This window comes from Spinacia oleracea, chromosome 3 (assembly GCF_020520425.1).
Source record: "Spinacia oleracea cultivar Varoflay chromosome 3, BTI_SOV_V1, whole genome shotgun sequence".
Lineage (NCBI taxonomy): Eukaryota > Viridiplantae > Streptophyta > Magnoliopsida > Caryophyllales > Amaranthaceae > Spinacia > Spinacia oleracea.
In genome coordinates this window covers 141,540,496-141,563,212 of record NC_079489.1, presented here as the reverse complement: position 1 = coordinate 141,563,212, position 22,717 = coordinate 141,540,496, and the positions used below count along the sequence as shown (strand labels likewise).

The window sequence follows — 22,717 nt, the reverse complement described above, 5'->3', positions numbered from 1 at the left end:
TTTATTGTTCCGGCAGGTGTGAATAAAATGATTCCAAGACCCTAAAACCATTAAGAATTAAGCACAGTTTGTCGACTCAATTCTAAAACATTTTAGGTAAGCAAAAGCCTTTTGCTAATAGTCTAGAAACTACTCTTGGTTGATAGGTACGTCTAAGAACTTATTAGGTAAACCTATCGATTTTGCCACGACATAAAAGGACTCCTTACTTATATCGTTGAGTTTCACCAAAACTAACATGTACTCACAATTATTTGTGTACCTTGCCCCTTTAGGACCAATAAGTAACACCTCGCTGAGCGAAAACTATTACTAGATTGATGTAAAGGATATCCAAGCAAGTGTATATTTTGGCATGGCACCTTTTAACTCAATTTTTAAGTTTGGAACTTAAGGCTCTTACTATGTTGGTTAGATTTTAAGTGAACTAAAATCCTTAATCATGCAACATAATCAAGCCACAATCTTATGCATAATTAAGACATATTTAAAGCAATAAATAACTTAAAGCATGCATAAGATAAATGTGATCTAGTATGGCCCGACTTCATCTTGAAGCTTTGACTTCAAAGTCCGTCTTGAAAATCTCCGTGGGAGGCACCATTTTCTTCAAATAGGATAAGCTATATATAATTAAAACTAATTAAAACTATTTGATGGTACGCAGACCACATTTGAATTAAAAAAACAACTTTGGTACTTTAGACCAATTACATTCGAATTAATGGTACGCAGACCATATTTTCTATCCTATTTGGGCCATACTAGTCACTTCATAACCTGCAAAACAGTACATATACAATATATACCATTCACCCATTCATTATCATGAATGGCCCACATAGCTGGTTAGTCTAACACATTATGCATCACGTTAACATTTGCAGCAATTAATCAAGGGCACCAATAATCTACCAATTATTCAGTCCTTATTAATTCTAATCAAGTTGTTTTAACCTTAAGGATTTGTAGACCTAATCAAGAGTTTATGACTAAAAAGGGCTCCCACTCAAACCAATAAATTCATATGCTTTACTAATTTTAAACATAAAAATGTATCTCTAGTCTAACCGGAAACATACAAATTTAATTAAAATTTAAAGCTCGTATAAATTTATAATTGAATCCAAAAAGTTTAATTTAATTTCAGTCGTATTTAAATTAATTCATGATTTTAATTTTAGTAAAATAATTAGAATAAATAAAAATTTATTATATTTACAATATTCAAAATTAAAATCCAAGAAAATAATTTAAATTATTAATTTTACAATTAATTAAAATTACGTAAACTGAAAATTTCAAATTAAACATTCAAAACGATCTAATCGCAACGCAAACAGCCTACGCATCGCACGCCCATGGGCCACACGCACACAGCCATCGCTGGCCATGTGCGCGCAGCCCATGCGCTCGTCGCATAGCTGCTGCATCTTCCCATCGCAAGCCATCGCACAAGTGGTGCTCGCTGCGCGCGCGCCAGCGCTCGATGCACGCGAGCCATCGCTCGCTGTGCGCGCTCGCCAGCGCTTGCTGCGCGCGCTCCAGCGCTCGATGCACGCGAGCCATCGCTCGCTGTGCGCGAGCAATTGCTCGCTGCGCGCGATCGACGCTGGGCGCAGCGCTCGTGGCACGCGAGCTTGCGCTCGCTGCGCGCGAGGCTGCGCGCGCTTGCGCGAGGCAGTGCGCGTTGTGGCGCAGCTCGCTTGCTGCCCACACGCGACTGCCGTGCCTTGCCATCGCCCATGCCCATTCGTCCATAGCTCGTGGCCCACGACACAAGGCAGGGCTGCTGCCTTGTGCTCGTGCACCATGCCCTTGCTCATTGCATTCGTGCCGCACGGGCGACGAGCTCCCTTGCTCGTCGTCGCATGCCCGCACTATACAACACCCCTTAAGGGTAACACGAAGCGTCCATTGCTTTGTGCGTGCAAGTTATATGAACGAATCGCATAAAAAATTTAAAATTTATATTTAAAATTAATGACAAATTAATAAATTAATATTAATTTCATAATTTTAGGGCGAAAATTCGAAAATTTATTATTCAATTGATTTCCGATTATCATGGATTCAAGCCTAGGTCATAAAAATTTAAAATTTATCATAAATTTACAATTTTTATGGTGGTTTTTAATCATAGGTTTCTAATTAAATTATAATTAATTATGAAAATCAAATTAATTCTAAATTATTCTAATTTTCAACTAATTAATCATAATTACAAATTAGATTGCATAATTAACAAGGCTAGGCATTCAAACTTGTTAAACATATACAGTAGGTCAATCTAAAATTCAAGATTTATCAACAAGAATCGCAAATATTTAATTTAACATCTTAAATTTACGAAATTTTGCATTCGAAAAACTAAAACCTTCGAAACGTCATAGTTAGGCTTCGAATTTGAGAATTCTGGGTTTGTCAAAATTTTAGAATGCCTTTTACATGCGGAATAGACACAAAAAACACTCGATTTGGATGAGTAACGAAGAAACTGCCGAAAAACTGCGTACGTATAATTAAATAAACGCAATTTGCAATAAATTAACAATTACGAAAATTAATCACCCCTTTTAATTCTTGCAAATTTGTAATATTTAACCATGTTCATGCAATTTAGATTATGAAAATAATAAGAGGCTCTGATACCACTGTTAGGTTATGATACATATGACAATTCATAAATCATGCGGAAACAACCATTAAGCCAGGAATACATATTATTTACACATAATCATATAGCATAATTTAGATGCATACTCTTTGTTGCGTGCCTTCCCTAGCTGCGCCCGAACCGAACAAGAACAAGTCTTTAGGACTCCAAGTGTCGTCCCTCCGTAGATAGTCCACAGCACGTTCGGATCCGCCTTAAGATTGACCAACTAGAATCGCCCCTAAGGTACTATAAATTTTCGGCACTTTTGAGCAAGATGTGTGACTGAATTTTTCTCTCAAAAACTCACTTTGAATACTTGAATAACTCGTTATAAATTGTGAACCCAGGCCACATATTTATAGGGGTATGGAAAGAGAATTGGAATCCTATTAGGATACGAATTAATTAAATTAGAATTATAATAAAACTCTTATTTAATTAATTTATCAAATAGATTTAGGAATTTAATCATTAACCGAATTCTGCACGTTTTAGGTTTCGTATGCGAACACAAACACTTACGCGAGCATGACCCGCAAGCGTGCAGGCCATGCCCGCGCACAGCCCACACGGCCGCACGGCCCACGCGAGCTACAAGCCCACGCGAGCTGCAGCAATGCTCGCAGCCCACTGCTCGTAGCTGCGCGGGCTGTGCGCGCTGCCACGGCCTGCTGGGCCTGGCCTTGCGCTGGGCCTGGCGTGGCCTTGGCTGTTCGTGTGGCGCGCTTGGCTTGCTGGGCGATGGCCTGGCTTCGTGCTGGGCCCTCGTCCGGCAGGCCTCGTCCGATGCTTATTCGTACGATACGCTTCCGATTAAATTCCCGATTCCGGAATATATTTCCGATACGAACAATATTTAATATTTTCGATTCCGGAATTAATTTCCGTTTCGAACAAATATTTAATATTTCCGTTTCCGGAATTATTTTCCGATTCCGATAATATTTCCGATTCTGACAATATTTCCGTTTCCGGCAATATTTCCGATTCCGGCAATATTTCCATTTCCGATAATATTTCCCGATACGTACCATGTTTCCGTTTCCGGCAACATCTACGACTTGGATAATATTTATATTTCCGATACGATCCATATTTCCGTTTCCGGCAATATCATCGTTTCCGGAGTATTCATTTCTTGCCTGTGACGATCTCAGCTCCCACTGAAACCAAGCTCCGTCGATTCCGAATATCCATAGATGGAGTATTTAATGTCATTAAATACTTGATCCGTTTACGTACTATTTGTGTGACCCTACGGGTTCAGTCAAGAGTAAGCTGTGGATTAATATCATTAATTCCACTTGAACTGAAGCGGCCTCTAGCCAGGCATTCAGCTCACTTGATCTCACTGAATTATTAACTTGTTAATTAATACTGAACCGCATTTATTAGACTTAACATTGAATGCATACTTGGACCAAGGGCATTATTTCCTTCAGCAACCTCATCAGATGTAGGAGCGTTATACACACGTTGGTCAGGCACTGTGTTCTTATTAAGTACTATATGGGTGTCCTCCCTAATTTCCATCTCTTTCAAAGACCGAAAAAATCTAGCGTAGGGATTTCTTTGGGTAACATTCATTAGCATGTTGATAACATCTTCGCGTAATTCTGGGAAACATCCTAATCGGTTCTCAGCTACATGTTGGGCATCATAAAAATAAAGCTGCAAATATTTAGGGTTGTCATTACCAGGTAGCAAATCAGGGACATGGTGATAAATTTGGCCATGCAGTTTAAACACATAGATCCCTTTCTGAGTTTGGGCATCAATCGCCCCTCCAAGTGAACTAAATGCAAACAAATTGTTATATAGTCGTGCGTATTTCCTAAAATGCTGGGCATCTTCATCCCGTGAAGTGAATAGCCGAACAAGTTCAGGAGGATAGGCATTGGAAGCTACCTCAACCTCCCCATTGCCGCAACAGAAATGCAAGGACTCATACGCAAACTTCTTTGCGTTGCATTTAGGGCAATATTCAGGCAGAGGCAATGCCAATGGTTCATGGGGAATGGCCTCACCAATAACTGCCAGAGGGACCTCTGGTTTTACAGAGCGACCATAAGGGTTAGGGATTAACTTCATGAAGGTCAACAAATATAAAGGGGAGGAGGTAGAATATATTACTTTCTCTCCGTGTTACCCGGCGCTCCTTACGGGGTCTCTGAGATGGTCCTAAGGCAGCTTCACCCAACGGACTATACATGACAAAACAAGGATGTTAGCATGTTTCTATGCAATGTTTATGCAGGAAGGCAAGCCATATCACAAGAGTACCTATGTGACCTGGCAAAGGGCAAAGGATGTTCAGGCGGGGTGATGCTGCTTGTATATAGCCTTGGCCGCGGGTGTATACGGCTGGAAGCACCCGGTGTCGAGGCTGATAAATAATACGGGAAAACGTCTGCTGGTTGCGGTGATGGCTGTGAAACCGGTGCTGCAGTCATGACAAAAAACACAACGGGATTAAGCGTAGGGGTTTGGTTAATGTATGCAGTAGGGGGGATATAGGTGCCTAACCTCCTTGGTTGGACATGGGAGCCTGTGTTCCATGGTAGTTGTACGGGCCTGGCCTTGTATGTTCAGGCTCCCTAAAATGGTAACAACTCATGTTAGAAGGATGCGAATGATTAAAATGATAGAAGTTGCCCGTAGTGAAATCAGTACCTCTGCGAGCCAGCATGACTGGTGTTTTCAGTAAGCTTCAGCCGCTTGTTCCGTCTTGCCCCAGGAGGTGGTGAGCTCAAAAGCCTCTCTTGTGAGCATTATATGTAGGCACCATGCACACAAAAGACACATGTGAGGCTTATGAACATCACACTTTAACAGACAAGTTACAATGGCAAGATGAATATCCAAAAGGCAAGAGATTACCCATTAGTTATGCAGTTCCGCCAAACATGTTCAAACACCAAACAAACAAGGCAAGTGTTGATCTGCAGCAATAAGACTAACGCTTACAGATTAGTATTAATCAGCAAGGGCAGAGTGAATACGAAAACAACCAAATCATCATTCAATATGTTAAAGAACTAAATGAACTTCAAACAGCTAATTAGGAGAATTACGCGGTGATCTGCACTTCTGCAGTCAGAACACTAACACTTACACTAACAGTTACAGATTAGCATCAGCCCGAAAAGGCAATGACCCAGCAAACAACCGAGCCACCACTATAATCACAGAACAACCGTGGGAACTCCATAAACTATGTGACCAAAATCTTTTGCAGTTCCATCACAGAAAAGCAACTACTGTATGAGCACTCCTAATCAGAATGCACCTGCTAAACATAACAATGGCAAGTGTCCTTTTTCCCCCCACCCCCAACCTAAACAATTGTTAAGCCTACGGATCGATTTGAACAATGTTATAATCCAAGGCAACAACACGTTAAAGTAAGCATGAAGATTACAAGAAAGACAACCATATTTGAGGCAATGTTATAATACAAGGCCAAACACGTGACCCTTGCCATATATAAGTCAGAAGGACCATGTATAGGGAATCCCTGGTACAAGATTGGATCTGCAGGGTACGTGGGATTTCATACTGAAAAGAACACATCTGTAGCACACATTATAAAATAACCAGGAATGGAAATGGGCTTATAAAACAACCGGGAATGGAAAACTTCCAAAGGGAGTTCTTTAATTAACATTTTGTCCTTGTAGAATTACATTATGGCTTACACAAATCCCTTACAAAAGTCCAACGGCCCTAGGGAACGGGTAAAAACCGACATACATCAAAAGGTAAAAGCTGGCCCGTTAGTGACAAAAGCGGGCAGCAAAGGCGTAAGTGCCCGTTAGCAAAAGACATAAATTAACAAAAGGAATGGCCTATGAAGAGCACAAACTACGGAGGCCATTATGCATAATGCGTCTACCTAGTAGGACTAAATGCCTAAACAACTTAGGTGTTCTTCTGGCGCTTGAAGACAAAGTCGAGCTCACATGGAACTGAGAAAAAGACTGGCAGGTCAGTCTCTGATGCAGCAACAAAGGATGGCCCTGAAATAGCTAGGTTCGCCTTCGGTTTTGTAGGGGGGAGTGGAACAGACACAATAGAAGGAATGCGGTATGGCGCAGCCCTAGGAGTAATACAATCCTGCTCCACAAGTAACAGCGAAGGCTCTAGTGGTTCTTCAATCCCCAAAACACGTTCCTTCAAGGTCAAGTAGCTCTCCCTTTCTAAAGTGCATAGCACAGCACCAAACTTTGAGTCGGTGGGGTTATAATTTGCATCAACCACATCGAAGCTGTACACAGCCATGAGATAGTGAATGGCCTTCTTGGCAAGGTTTTGTTTAGCAGATGCAAGACTTGAGCAATAGTCACTGAAGATGCATTCATAGTCAAAGGGGCTTGTTGGGGGGTAATAGTAAACCATGAAGTGAACTGAGAAGAAGCATGTTCAACAGTTTCGATAGGAGTGCTACGGACCGGGATTGCCCTGAACACAGCGCGCAAAACGGACATGAAATCCACAGACACATGCTTAGCGCCTATAGGAACGCCCTTGTCCAATGCCTCAGGCAAAGCAGCTTTTGGCTCCCCTTGTTCCATACGCTGGAATTCAATCCTCTTTAGGTTGAACATGCTACCACAACGAGCATACATCTGCTTCTTTAGTGATGTGACATCTTCAACAGCCACATCAAATTTCCTCATGAGGTCACGCACGGCTTTTTGTGCTGCCTTCTCACATGACTCTCCTAGAGTATCAGCTGGCCCACCAACATAAACGTACGCAATAGGACCACAGTCTGTCTTAACTACAACAGTGGCATTGTTCTTAGACATATCCAGGAACTGGTAGACCGGCTCAGGGAAGTTAAGGCATTGAGCAATTTGCATTAGCAGAGGGTGGAAAGGGATCACGACCTTGCTGTGTGATGTAGCCATGACCTGTAACGCTGTAAAACATGAGTTTAGACGTGGTGACCAAGTGGCCAACCAAGGCAGCAACATTAAGGCAGCAAATGTGAGGATAGGGAGGGGAGGCGGTAGGAACCATCTGCCACTAACCGGCGCGGTGTCAAAGAAATGCAACAATTGCAAGCGTACGAAACAACAGTTACAAACGGCAAGCATGGCCTGGACTTCACTATACAATGGTTTTGGTATAAGGTGGGAGGGTATAAACTAACAACTGAAGGCAACGACATGGTTGTAGAAAGCCAATAGACCTAGCAGGCGGGCCCTCTAGGTTGGAAGGCTAATGAACAACATTCTAAACTTGGTTCATTTATCCCTAGCGCCTGCAAACAAAACCTAGGGCATGGCTTGCAAAGGAGAGGCAACAAAGTCAAGAGGGGCCATAAGAAACCGTACTCGGTCTAACCAAACACACAGTGAGCAACCCTAGAATTAGAACCCCTCATATGGTAAATGCAAGCTACAACCCCATACAAAGAAGTTAGGGCAAACTCACAGCCACAATCGAAATACGTACTAAAACAACAAACATAGTAAATGCAAAGTAAACAGCTAAATTGAAGCAACGAATTGATGCAGGACATGGCACAGGACAAGTGAGGAAGTGGATAAATGTGGTACCTCGTGACAGTGGGCAGCAAATGGAACAGAACAACCTCCGCACGCACAAACAATGCACTCTGTAAAGGAAGCAAATACAGTCAAGTTCAGTTGATCATCAGAAGAGAAGATTAACAGTGCATGCTTCAAGCATATGTACACACAAGGAAACAACACAACACATCAGACTCTCAGACGGTCTAATTTCGAAAAGCAAAGAACAGTTTAGATGTTCAGACTCTTAACAAACAGAAGTTCCTTTTGAAACTTTACCAATTGAACCCTAGAGTATGACTAACAGAGGTATCTTAAGCAGAACTGAACAATTGAGCCCTAATGAGAATCATAAACGTAAAGAGACTTTACTCACAATCTTTTTCATGACTTACAAGCACAAAAGGAACCTAAATAATGAAACCACATAATAGATGCAGCAGGACGGCAGGGGGGACAAAAAGATAATTACAACGCAAAATGAGCTACATGTGTGGTGCACAGTTAGAGACACACATAACTATTTTATTTAGAAACATTATACTTTAATATTTCACACTCGTCCACGTTACAATGATACACTCTGTTTCAGATAGAAATTGACTGATTTAGTAACAACAGCTGCAAAACACGCTGATATTAAGAAACATAAATATGTATTCAAAATTTCCAAGAAAAATGTCTGATACAATATTCAGGCATATGAAACGAACATAATCGCCCAAGTCAGAATCACAAAAGAGCTGCTTTCTTTTTCTGTTTTTTTAAAAGCTAAATTCTCAATTTCTCACAGACAACCCAAAGCTTGTGTTAAAAACAGCAAAGATAACAAGAAACAGTGGATTCATAGTGCATCACACAAAAACAGACAGTATATATCTCATTGTAGCTTAATAGCAATCTCATAATTTAAGCAAAATACATATAGGTAAGTAACTTAAAGTGGAGATGTTGTTGTCTGATATTACTTTAGGCATGGACGTTTTTTTTATTGTAGGTGGCAGCAGTACCACAGGCATGCTCGTTTTTAATAGATCTGTGCAAAATTGTTGGGAAAACCCAAATTGCTAAGAAACTTGAAAAGGTACATTGCAGCATTAACTAAAATTTTTGCCGTTAAAGACAACAGTCACTCAAAATTACTCGCCTGATTTTGATAGTTTAATAACTGAAACAGTTGTATCAGGAAAAGGTCAATCAATTTCATATATAATTTAAAATAAATAAATCATAAACCCTAAAACAAATGAACCCAAAAAATTTTAAAAACTGTAATCCAAACAACTGTATGAACCCAAGAAATGCAAAAAACTGTATGAACCCAAAAAATTATCCAAAGAACTGTATGAACCAAAAAAAATCTAAAAACTGAGTGAACCCAAAAAATTCTCCTTAAACCTAAAGTAAACAGAAGAAAGCATCGATCATATCAAAACAACAAAGCACGAACTTCAGTTGGTGAGATGAGAAGCTTAACAAATAAGGTTTCCATGTACATGCACACAAGTAAACGGCATAGCACACCCAAATAGCAATGCATCGGAATGGCAGCATTCAATATATAATCTTATGCACTGGGTGACACATTGTCCATGGGAAATATATTATTAGGTATCATATCATCATATGGATATATTATCCAAGCTCACTAACATCCAATTAAAGTGGCCAAGCAAAAAACCAAGAGCATGTAGTACCTTACTGGTGTGAATTATAAATGGGGGGAAAAGGTGAAAAACACAAAAGAGGGCAGAAACCTAATGAACCAAGAGCAAAAGAGGCCACATATATATACACACATGATAGAAGACAGACAGAAGTAGGCTACACCAAAAAGAAAAAAGGAAAAATAAAACAAAACAGGAGGGAAGGTGGGAAAAAGGACAACAGTGTACAAACAGTACCTTTCCAGGGAAAAAGATGGGCACAGTACTTGTAAATAGTGTAACCCACAAGGTAAGGGCCATCAATTTAGGCCTCCAAGATAGCCCCCATACCGCCCCTAATTCCCTCCATGACCAAAGAAAAATCCACACTAAAAAAGGTGAAAATGTGCAAAATGACAGAGTGAGGTTATTACCTCAAACTGAAGCCCAGCATTTTAATGACCTATTACCCCAGTGTTACCTACTTCTTCAATCATCTAAATTAAATTATGGATAAATAACTGAAGCCCAGAATTATGGATAAATAACCACGAGTGAAACTAAAAATATAAAAACAATTACAGAGTAATTAAATTTAAATGTACGAAAAGCCTGATCGTTACGAAGTTTTGTTTAATACCATTTCTAAATTGTATTTATCAATTCAAAATCCTATTCTTTTAATTTTTTTAGTCAAAAAAGATAAAGATTTTATACCCAAACGAATATTCTCCGTACTACGATTATGATACTCATACCAAGCACCCCGTATGAGAGTATAATTTGCATGACGGGAACTTAAAACGTATTTCATATGCAGGCAAGTCCTCAACTATACTATAAAGAAAATAGTCCTAATCCTATCCGATATTATTATGTCACTTACTCCGCTTAAGAAGTTGAAAGTAGGAAACTCAAATAGTAAACGAACATTAGTAACATAATTACGACAACTGACATGATATTGTGCCATGCATTCCCAAATCAATATGAATTAAACCCTAATCAAAATGTAAAAGTACGACGATTAGTGTTTTTTAAATTTATTGAATGACATTCATTTTTTTTTATTATTATATCATACTTATACTCACAACAGAGAAACCATTGAACATAGCTTAGCAGTTTTTGGCCTCTGCTACCAAAATTACCTGAAAGACAGAGGGGAAAACCAAGTTATCAAGGAAATATACGAAGAATTTAAATACAGAAATTTTAAACTTTAGAAGTTTTATTATTGTCGTTGGCTTTGCACACTGAACAATACCTTTTCTTATCACAGCAGCAACAAACCAACACAGAAGCATCATAGGTTAATTGTTTCCCCCTTTCCTAATAATTGGGTTTACTAAGAAAATAGGAAAAATACAGCAATGAAAATTTAGCTAAATCTACCACTTCACTATAATTATTCTTGTTACCAACAGTTTCAATGAAATCAGGCAATAATGAAAATTTAGGTAAATCAACCACTTGACTATAATGATCCTTCCGCATGCGAAATCAGTAATCCAAATGTAAACAAATCAGTAGCTAAACCAAACAAATAAAAAACACTTATGAACCAGGTAATTGAAATAGTCAAATACGGATGAGAAAACAATGAAACATGTTCAATCAACAAAGGAACTCAGTAATTGAAAAGCTCAAATACGGCCACCCATATTCTAGATCTGGAACAATTCGTGGCGATCTTAATATGAGAAAATCAATGAAATATGTTCAATCAACAAAGGAATTCAGGGAGAACTACAATGTCAGATCACAAGTATTGAAAAACCAGGCAAAAAAAAGAGGTACGCACCAAGATCCAAAGGGCATAGCGATGTTGGACACAAAGACGGCAAAAAAACGGGACAAAATTGTTAGGTTATGATTCATATGACAGTTCATAAATCATGCGGAAAAACCATAAAGCCAGGAAACATATTATTTACACATAATCATTTAGCATAGTTTAGATGCATACTCTTTGTTGCGTGCCTTCCCTAGCTGCGCCCGAACCGAACAAGAACAAGTCTTTAGGACTCCAAGTGTCGTCCCTCCGTAGATAGTCCACAGCACGTCCGGATCCGCCTTAAGATTGACCAACTAGAATCGCCCTTAAGGTTCTAATATTTTCGGTTAGGTAGGCAAGAATATTGGCTGATTTTTCTGCTTAAAAATCTTAGTTTTGAATACTTAAAACTTGTATATAAATAATGACCCCTAGGCCTTTATTTATAGAGTTATGGAAAAGGAATCGTAATCCTAGTAGGATACGAATTAATTGAAATTAGAATCCTACATGAATTCTATTTAATTAATTTATCCAATTAGGAATAGGAATTTAATCATACACTAACTCTTGTAGATTTAGGAATCACGCATGAGCACAAACTCACACACACACGGCAGCCACAAGGGCTGCCCATGCGCGTGCGAGCAGCAGCCCACGCAGCGCGGCCCACGCATCCGTGGCCTTGGCGCGCGCTGGGCCTGCCTTGCGGTAGGCCTGGGCGCTGCCTTGGCTGGGCTTGTGGCGCGCGTGCTTGCTGGGCGATGGCCCGGCTTCGTGCTGGGCCTTCGTCCGGCAGGCCTCGTCCGATGCTAATTCGTACGATACGCTTCCGATTAAATTTCCAGTTCCGGAATTTATTTCCGATACGAACAATATTTAATATTTCCGATTCCGGAATTAATTTCCGTTTCGAACAAATATTTAATATTTCCGTTTCCGGAATTATTTTCCGATTCCGGTAATATTTCCGATTCTGACAATATTTCCGTTTCCGGCAATATTTCCGATTCTGGTAATATTTCCATTTCCAATAATATTTTCCGATACGTACCATGTTTCCGTTTCCGGCAACATCTACGACTTGGATAATATTCATATTTCCGATACGATCCATATTTCCGTTTCCGGCAATATCATCGTTTCCGGAGTATTCATTTCTTGCCTGTGACGATCTTAGCTCCCACTGAAACCAAGATCCGTCGGTTCCGAATATTCATAGATGGAGTATTTAATGCCATTAAATACTTGATCCGTTTACGTACTATTTGTGTGACCCTACGGGTTCAGTCAAGAGTAAGCTGTGGATTAATATCATTAATTCCACTTGAACTGAAGCGGCCTCTAGCTAGGCATTCAGCTCACTTGATCTCACTGAATTATTAACTTGTTAATTAATACTGAACCGCATTTATTAGACTTAACATAGAATGCATACTTGGACCAAGGGCATTATTTCCTTCAAAAATCACCCTGACATGTGGAACAAAATGAATTAGGAACGCTCCCCATATCTGATTTCTGGGTGGCCCGATTCATTTTGTCCACATCTCTGGTTGATCTGGCCCGAAAAAACTGGGCCGGTTAAAAAGAACCACGCTCAACAGCAAGACGAAAGGAAGAAAGAACGGGGAACGATGGCCGTGATGCGCCGCCGCCATGGGAGGTGGAGCGGATCTTGAGAGAGAAAATAATGGAGGGGGAAGAGAGGCATGGGCGAGAGGAAAGGCACTGGGAAGAGGAAAGCAGTTCTTTAAGTCAAGGAACGTGGCATTGGGTGTGATGAAGGGCAGAACTGATAATTAGAAGGTATATAAGGGTATTTTGGTCATGGGACTATTGCATGAATAGTGAAGTATAACTCTACACTTTTAAAAGGTTGTAGATTAGCTTAATTTGTCAACTACCTTTATCAAGGGCAATAGTCTTATTGAGACTAAATCTAAACACTTCACTGCATATTTCTTAGGTACTCACTCAACTCATACTCCTTAATCTAATAATCCTGCTCCTAAGTACGAAATATATTTAGAGCTGGGTACATGTACCAAATATTTTTTTTACTAACTTTATCGTTTTTTTTTTGATAATTTGGGGTTTTATTATATTAAGTGGGCAAGAGTTGCCAAAGACATAATACAATGAAACAATAGCAGTAGAGGTGATTAAAGCCAGGCTAAGAACTCATCACTCCTCGTAAGCCCTTGCTTTATCGGTTTTGTTTATTTACAATTTAGTACAACCGATCAATAAGATAAAAACCGATTTTGAGTACACCTAATTATAAACGTAGTCGGGAATAAGATAAAAGTTCTCATATACGTTTGCAGTTCATTTTTTATTCAAATGAAATGTAGAACATGTACTGTGTATGGTATCGAGTTTCGAGTATCCAATTTTAATTTTCAACTCTTTTTATTGAAAAGGATTCTCATATACGTTTTCATTTCCTTTTTTATTCAAATGAAATGTAGAATATGTACTGTGAATTGTATCGAGTATCCAATTTTTCAACTCTTTTTGTTGTAAAGGAAAAATACATTGAAATTAGGATAGAATTATGTCATTATTATATTCTAATTTATCTAAGGTAATAAAACGCAGAACATATACTACATAGGGGTATTTAATTTTCGGATATAGGATCTGATCCGATCGATACGAATTTTTTGGATCGGATTCCCAAAAATCCGATATCGATCCAAATTCAATAAAAAAAAAAGGTGCTAGAACACCATTGGAGCCAAATTTAAATATCCGCCACACTGCGCGCGTAGCGCGCAACCATCCACTAGTATATATCAAAATTAGCAAATATCGTAGTACAAAAAGAAAATCAAATAAAATTTTATTCAACAATACCCTAATCATTATGGTGAGATCTTACATTTAATAAATATCATCTTTCGCATAATTGTTTTTTTTTTTGGGTAAAAGGATGGGCAGGATTAGTATAAAATGGAATCAGCAGTTACAAAGTTCACAAAGTTTACCCTTTCATGAGGGTGACTTTCAATCTGGTTTAGTATATAGATTGAATTAAATCCAATTCATCAATTAATTGTAAATGTAAAACAAATCTTTGCTGCAACATTGCACAAAACTATACCAACTAATCAATGTTTTTTTTCTACAAATTAAAAGACACGACCCAAACTCTCAAAATGAGAGATATAAACCCCTATAAATTGGTAGATTGCGTATTCGGCGGTAGCATTTAAGGTAGTGTGTAGCATTTTATCGAGTCAAAACGCTACTTGTAAAATTTGTAAGTGTTTGGCGAGGTAGCGGTTTAGGTAGCGGTTAGTGGTAGAGGTAGCGGTTGAGTAGCATTTATCAAACGTTAAAATTAGTAGCGTTTAAGGTAGCGGTAACGTTTGACAAATTTATATTAAAGTTTTAAATAATATTTCAGCTTTTATTTTATTTTATAATATCAACCGTTATTTTTACCAAACACTCATATTAGTTACCCGCTACTTTGACAACTAACTATTACCCGCTACTATTCACCGCTACCTGCTACTGAAACCGCTATCTGCTACCGCTACTTTTGCTGAACAGGGCCATAACACGGATAGTGAAACTCTTAAGTAAAAAAAGAATAAAGTTTTTATTGTGATCATGAAATAAAAAAATTTAATAAAAAAATTTACTCCCTCTGTCCCTAAAAGATGGTCTCATATACTATAAATGGGTGACCCTATTTGTTTGCTCCATACCTTATTTAGTTTATGGTCCCCATATGTCTCTTCACGCACACTATTCTTTAATACTCGCACCGTTTTGACTGAACACGTTTGTCAATACACAACTTTAACCACCAATATCTTTAACTACATATTATAAAAACTTATAAAAATATTAATATTTTGAAAATATATATTAAGATGAGGTCAACAATATATTATATACTAACATTCGTTTTCATATACTAGAAATAAAATTGGGTCAAAGTGAATTATTTGAATAGTGCAAAAAGTCAAAACGGTGCGAGTATTAAGGGACAGAGGGAGTATAACTAAAAGACAAATTTACACACCAACTTGTTTTTTATTATACCTAATCTAATCTAATATATTTAAATAAAGGAGGCATATTTACTGAGCTATTAGAGCGTCAAGTAAGAAATTTAATGGTTTCGGCCAACGAAAAAAATAAGATTTCTAATTTATTTTTGAATTAAAATTTAAGTGCCATGTAGATAACTAATTACGTGCCACGTAGATATTTTAATTAATTAATTAATTACTAATATATTCAACTTTATCCAAAATCAAACACTTTAATAATTAAAAAAAATCTAAAATAAAATTCATCCAAAATCAAACACTAATCTAAAAAAAATTCAATCCAAAATCAAATACTAATACAATATTAGAGCGCCACGTAGGAAATCTAATGGTTTCGGCCAATAAAAAGTAAGATTACGAAATTATTTTTGAATTAAAAAGGTCGAATGCTACGTAGATAAATAAGTAGGTGACACGTAGATATTTTTATTAATTAATTACTAATATTACGCACATACAACTTCATTCAAAATCAAACAGTTTTAGTTAAAAAAATAAATCTAAAACGAAATTCAATCCAAAATAACAAAAACTAATATAATCTAATATATAAAATACAGTCGTTGGTATATATAGGAGTTTTATCTTAACTTAACAATTTAACCGAATCCGTGCATCACACGAGCTAAAATCTAATATCTAAAGTTTCTGTAAAAAAAGGATAAATATAAATATTTTAATCTAAATGTCCTTTGATAAGATATTTTAATAATTAGAGTTGTTAAAATAATATCTCAAATGAATACTCCTAAAGAAAATACATTGGCAAATAAATATTCAGTTACTAGATTAGATTCCGTGCACGCACGGATTATGAACATTTTTTTACAAAATATTTAAATTGAATATCCATAAACTACTGCATAATTATAAATTTTTGAATTTACTCATTAATTGTATTCATCTATTATGCATATTATATGTGTAATATGCTAATGTGACCTACATATCGAATGAATATGTTTTTTATATTAACATTACTGATTTGACTAAAATATTACCAAAAAATATTTAGCAAAATTAGGTTTTGGATCCTCTAGAGTTCTAAAATAACTCTACAAGGTAGAGTTTGAGCATATCAACCATTGAATGAAAAATCAACGGTTTATATGTTATCTTTCCAAAATTCCCCCTATTTTTTCTCATCAATATGAGCCATTGATTTTAAAATGTATGGTTTAGATACAACTCTACCTTGTAGAGTTTTATTAAAACTCTAGAGGATCCGAACTCGCAAAATTATTATTATGTAGTATATATATTATTGCCATAATTTATGAACTAATATTTTTTTCCATACATAAATAGCTTATAAAAAAATATAGAGAATAAAAATAAAATAAATAGATTTTTTTTAAGGAAAATTGTTTTTGACGGGAAAATTTTACACCAGGAAATGACATGTGTCATTCCTAGTGTCTGTTTTAGTATTAAGTAATAAATAGATGTCATTCCTGGTGTCTGTTTTAGTATTAAGTAATAGATAGATAGATGCACAGTTATATTCATATTATTCAATTATGTCTACTTAACGTCCTAATACGATTTAGCGTGATTAAGCGACATTTGTGTCTACCTGTTATACAAGGAAATAATAAAAGTTTAGAAGGTTTTTCAATGGCTACAAAGAAAAGGTAGCCACCATAATAGTGTTAAATTTTGACCCTTTATTGTAAAAAGACCAATTGTGTCCATTCGTTGCATTGACTTTAAAAACAATTAAGCAAAGCAAAAAAATATATTTTTCAAATTAAGAACGGTTTTTCTTTCTTCCTCATTAAATAAATATTTTTTAAAAAAAAAAAAATCTGCTTTTTCACTCTTAAAAAAAACTGGCAGCAAAACCTCCATTAAAATCAATAGTTCTCTTTTTCTAATTTTTATAAAAGAGTATCATCATTCTTTAGTTCTTCCATCAAATTAGTAAATCATATTTTAAGGGAAATCATCACACAATTTCATCCATTAATGATAACAACATCAATTATAATAATATCATCATCGTCCTTCACTCCTACTTGAGTTATTTGAACTTCAAGAAATAAAATGATAAAAGCAAACAAGAAGAAAATCGTAAAATTAAAAAATTAAAAAGTCAAACAAATCATTTGGTCGGGAAAGGTTGAAGCCAAGAAACGTATGATTTAATTACTGTAACTGATTATAGTCATATAGATTGGCGTTCCTATTTTTTTTAAATTTAACTTAAAACTAATTTTTTATGTTTAATTTTTTTTCTTATTTTTTAAGTCAATTAAATGAACGGTCTCGATTTATGCTAAATATTAATAGTCCTGATTTAAAGATTATAGTGGCTACAGTTTTATTGTAGCCATTGTACAATTATCCTAAAAGTTTTGCAACTAAAAACTTGCCTCCCCAGGTTACAGATTCTGAGCAAGAGTTGCAAACATATTCTTTACAGCTGAAACCGTTAGTTTAGCTTCCTACACCTACACCTACACCTACACCTGGGAAGTGATAAATCCAAGGAAATTTTTACTTCTCCCAAGGAAATCCATATTTTTTCAAAGACGATTTCCTTGGAAGAAGTGAATTATTCCTTGGATTTATCATTTCCCCCTACACCTATACCATCACCCGTACGGTGGTAAGAAGTGTACATGCGACACAGCAGAAAATCAAGGTATGGAAAACCCAATAAGAATAGGAATTGCTTAATTGTACTCATCCGACCCGGGTTTTAGATGTTGATTTTGCTCTGTCACACCAAACATTAATGTCGATCCTGAACAGTTTTGTGCAGGTGAAATAGAGACGGAACATCAATGTCGATGATTATCTTATTGCCGAGGAAGAGGATTTGTCTTGAGAGAAGATTGCCTATACTCCTATGAGTCCCTGTCTTATGATCCCATCACTTAGTCAGTAGTCTCAGTACTCAGGCACATGAGTACAACAATAGTCAAGTGTCACTTTGTCAGATCTCTGACCAAGAGCACAAACCACGACCACCACCCACGTGCAGATCTAATGTAGGTGGGCAGTCTTTTGGCAACCGCTGTGTAGTCTTGAGCTCGTCATTCTGATCTTGAGGGGTGTGATTAAAATGAGCAGCAACTCCATCAGTACCATCCTTCTTACCGTCTCCATCAACAGCAGGACTTCCTGGTACCATTTTAATAAATGACTTGCATAATAAATACACCTGAAAGTTAAGCACTCAAGTGAGAAATATAGGAACACGTTCAAGTTAACAGTCCCAGTGGATTAAAAGGGATACACACAATTTAATAATAATCTGCAAATATTGGCAATTCGGCATACATTATACAAACAGGAGATGAACCTCGAAAATAAGTTATGTACAACGTTATGAACAAACCAAAAATATTAGGATGTCAAAACAAACGCAATAAAATAGGCAAACCCACTACAAGAAAACCCAATGCAAGAACCTGTTACACCTGTAATCTTGCACAACTCTCTAAACTTACACCTTTTAACACTTTTCAAGTAGAAGCAAATCCATATAAATTAAAGGTAACAAGTACATATAACTCTTGTGAATCACAGAGAACAATAGAAAGAATTAGGAGCAAGAAAACCTTAGAACCTATGTCACTCAGACTCACTGTCGGACAGTGAGCAAACACGTACAAGTAACTACACAGAATTGATGCAACACACTCTTACACCTAAAGACCTATAATGCCCTCAGATTTTACAGGCTAATCCACTATTACAAGGGTTATCTGCTTCCATGAACACCATTCAAGTAGAAGCAAGCTCATAAAGATAAACAAGTAAAAACATATGACGCCAAACTCTGGTATAGAGCTTTTTCCTACTCCAATCAATCAAAATAATCATAAAATATACCACTTACTGATTTAAAACGCACGTCAGCATGTCTGTTTTCGCATCTTTGTCACAGCTGATCATATATGATTTGTTCCTTCCTCTTTTGCACCAAATTATCACTAAGAGATCTCGAAAAACTGTTTAAGCAATTTCTTGTCTGCTTCACTAACAGTGGGATCAGTGAGTAAGCCCACCAACAACAAAGTAGTGTGATTTTCAGCAGCGAACCCTCTACTTCTCATAATGCTAATGAGCTCTAAAGCCCTCTTAACATCCTTATCATAAAGAAATCCTCTAATAATTGTATTAAAGGTGCAGTCATTAGGGGAACATCCATTGTCCTCCATTTTCTTCAATAGTTCATCGGCATCGGTTAGCAACCCTTTTTTACAAAACCCTTTGATCATAATAGTGTAGGAACGCACATCATGCAACCCTTTAGCTATGAGAAAGGAGAAAATGTCCACTGCTTCTCCAAGCCGGCCAGCCTTGCACAGGCCATCAATCAGGATATTGTACGAGATAATGTCAGAGCGCACCCCACTGTTCTTCATGTCCTTAAAAAAACACACTGCCTCATCAATCCGTGCATGTTTACATAGACCATCAATCACTGAGTTATAAGTGAATACGTCTGGTTTTAGTCCATCTGATTCCATTTCATTGAAAAGCTGGCGTGCAAATTTGAGTTGATTGTCCTTGCATAGTGCATCGATAAGAGTGTTATATGTAACAACATTAGGAGCTAATCCTTTCAAAGGCATCTCCTGGAGCAGACCAAAAGCCCTGTCAATCTTTTTAGCCTTGCAATATCCATTGATTAGGCTACTGTAAGTAACAACACTAGGTTCGCAGCCATCTTTAACCATCAAATCCAGCATCTTTTCTGCCTCATCCATCTCCCCACGTAAACAATATCCATCTAACAGCGTGCTGTAGGTGATAATACTGGGAACCAGGCCTCTCTTAATCATGTATTCAAATAAAGCCCGTGCTTCACCAACCTTGCCTTCCTTACAATACATGTCAATCAACATGCTGTAGGTCTCAATGGTAGGATGTATGCTGTTCCCCAACATCTCGGTCAATATTTCTTGACCCTCTTTCCACTGTCCCAAACTGCACATACCTCGAATTAAGGTATTATAGGTGACAACATTCGGGAAAATTCTTTTGGCTTTCATCTCCTTGAAAAGGTTGAGAGCCTGTGATAACAATTGGTCTTTACAAAGACTATCGATGATGGTGTTATATATCACAACATTGGGCATGCAATGTCCGTCGGATTCCATGTTTCTAAGGAGGTTAAGAGCACCGGCATTATTGCCGGATCTACATAGACCTTTGAACATAGAACCATAGGTGACTATTGTTGGTTGAAAGCCAAGCTTGCCAATTTTTTCCAACAATCGAACGGCTTGGTTTAAGTGGTTTGTATGAATGAAGCCATTGATGAGTGTAGTGAAGGTGACAATGCTAGGTTGATAGCCAAGCTTAATAATGTAAGCTAAAATGGAAAGCCCTAAATCAACATTACCCAATTGGCAGTAGCAATTGGCCATAATATTAAGGGAATAATCATTCGGACGAAGACCTAACAATTGGAGCTGCTTGGAGAGAGAAATGACAGTGGATAAAGGGGGTTGGGGTCTCATCTTAGACATTGCAGTAAAAATCTGATTGAAATCTACAATAGAAGGAAGAGGGCGCAAGGATTTCATATGATGAAAGAGGGAAAGGGGATTGTCAATATTAGAAAACCCTAATTTGGATTGCTGTCTCACAAATTTGAGGAACAATTGGGGGTTATCAAATTCGACATTATGAATTGCGTAATTCGAGTAGTTCCGGCGAGTAAATAAAAAACAGGGGGAATTTGAAAGTGGAAAACTGACATTGAAATCAGGAAGAAGAAAAGGGAAGGGACGAGAAAAATGAAGAAGCTTACTAATGGAGCTGCCATGAAAATGAAAAGGAAGAAGCTTAGTTGAAGTGCCGCCATGGAAATGAAGATGAAGAAAAGCTCCGCCAAGAACACCAGATGTGCTCCTCAATGTCCTCATCATGTATCCTGGAAATAGCAAAGGCTTTTTTTTCTCATTCCTCCAATTTTCTTTTTTTATGTCGTTGAAAGTAGAAATTAATTTCTTAATACAAATTCAAAATGACCAAAATGCCCAAAAGTAAATTACGGAGTCAAAAAATGGCAACTTCGCCACTTCCCAATAGGGGTGCAAACGAGCCGAGATTTACCATGTTCATGTTCATTTAACTTAAGCGAGCTCGAGCCCGAGCCCGAGATTTTAACCGAACTCCAAAATCTGTTCAAGCTCGATTCGTTTAAAAGATTTTGTGTTCGCGAACTGTTCCTGAACGGCTCATTTATTAATCAAGCCGAATTTATAAACGAGCTTTTTTCATGAACGAGCTTTCGCTTTAGAGTATAACCACTTGAAAATCTAACAAATTATAATCATATCTAATAATAAAGATCAAAGTACATTACTTTATTTGATAAACAAACTAATAATTTAGAAAGAGTCAAAGAGCACTAATTTAGCAATTAAAATTTTATTTCAAAATATTTTTGTTCCGGGGTTGAAACGATGGTAGGAGCGTCCTTGATATCTTGAGTTCCGGTTACGTACGGTGCCTGCAAGATGAACTCCGGGCCAAGGGAAGTCGGTACAATTGATGTATAAAATTAGAGTGTTTAGGGGAGAGAGAGTGTAGGGAGGCTTCTCTAGGGTTAGAGAATGACCCCTTTTACCTTGCCCCTTGAGGGGTATATATAGTGCATTGTTTGGCCTTTGAGGCATTTGTAAGTGATTTTGGGCTTGAATGGGTTTTATTTGCTTTTGGATTAAAATGGTGTGCCCATTTTAACACCCCAACAATTTTTATTCTATTATAGATTTCAAAAGTCAAAAACATGATTTTAATTTTTATTTGAAAAACGTATATATGGTAAAATATGATACATAACATAACTAGACGAACTTGTTCACGAACATAAATGAACGAGTTGTTCATGAACTTAAATGAACGAGCATACCTATGTTCATGTTCAAGCTCGTTTATTAAGCGAGCTTCAAAAGTTGTTCAAGCTCGGCTCGTTTAATAAAAGAACGAACATGAACGAGCTTTAAACGAGCCCGAGCCCGAGTAGTTTATTGACCGGCTCGACACATTTGCAC

General features: G+C 37.3%; 2 protein-coding genes across 2 annotated transcripts in view; both read right to left on the bottom strand.

The window, feature by feature from the left end:
• LOC130470129 (uncharacterized) overlaps positions 1 to 4,750 on the bottom strand; it is a 35,599-nt gene extending 30,849 nt beyond the window's left edge. Inside the window, exon 1 of the mRNA XM_056839731.1 lies at positions 4,106 to 4,750. Coding sequence (XP_056695709.1) covers positions 4,106 to 4,750 — 645 coding nt within the window. The remainder of the gene's footprint in view (positions 1 to 4,105) is intronic.
• Positions 4,751 to 17,993: 13,243 nt separating this feature from the next.
• Positions 17,994 to 21,633, bottom strand: LOC110779494 (putative pentatricopeptide repeat-containing protein At1g12700, mitochondrial). Its single transcript, XM_021984005.2, has 2 exons — positions 19,546 to 21,633; positions 17,994 to 18,864 (listed from the first exon to the last, which is right to left on the bottom strand). Exon 1 carries the CDS (start codon positions 21,584 to 21,586, stop codon positions 19,640 to 19,642), a length of 1,947 nt encoding a protein of 648 aa, XP_021839697.1. The 5' UTR covers positions 21,587 to 21,633; the 3' UTR covers positions 17,994 to 18,864; positions 19,546 to 19,639.
• Between the last annotated feature and the right edge of the window lie 1,084 nt (positions 21,634 to 22,717).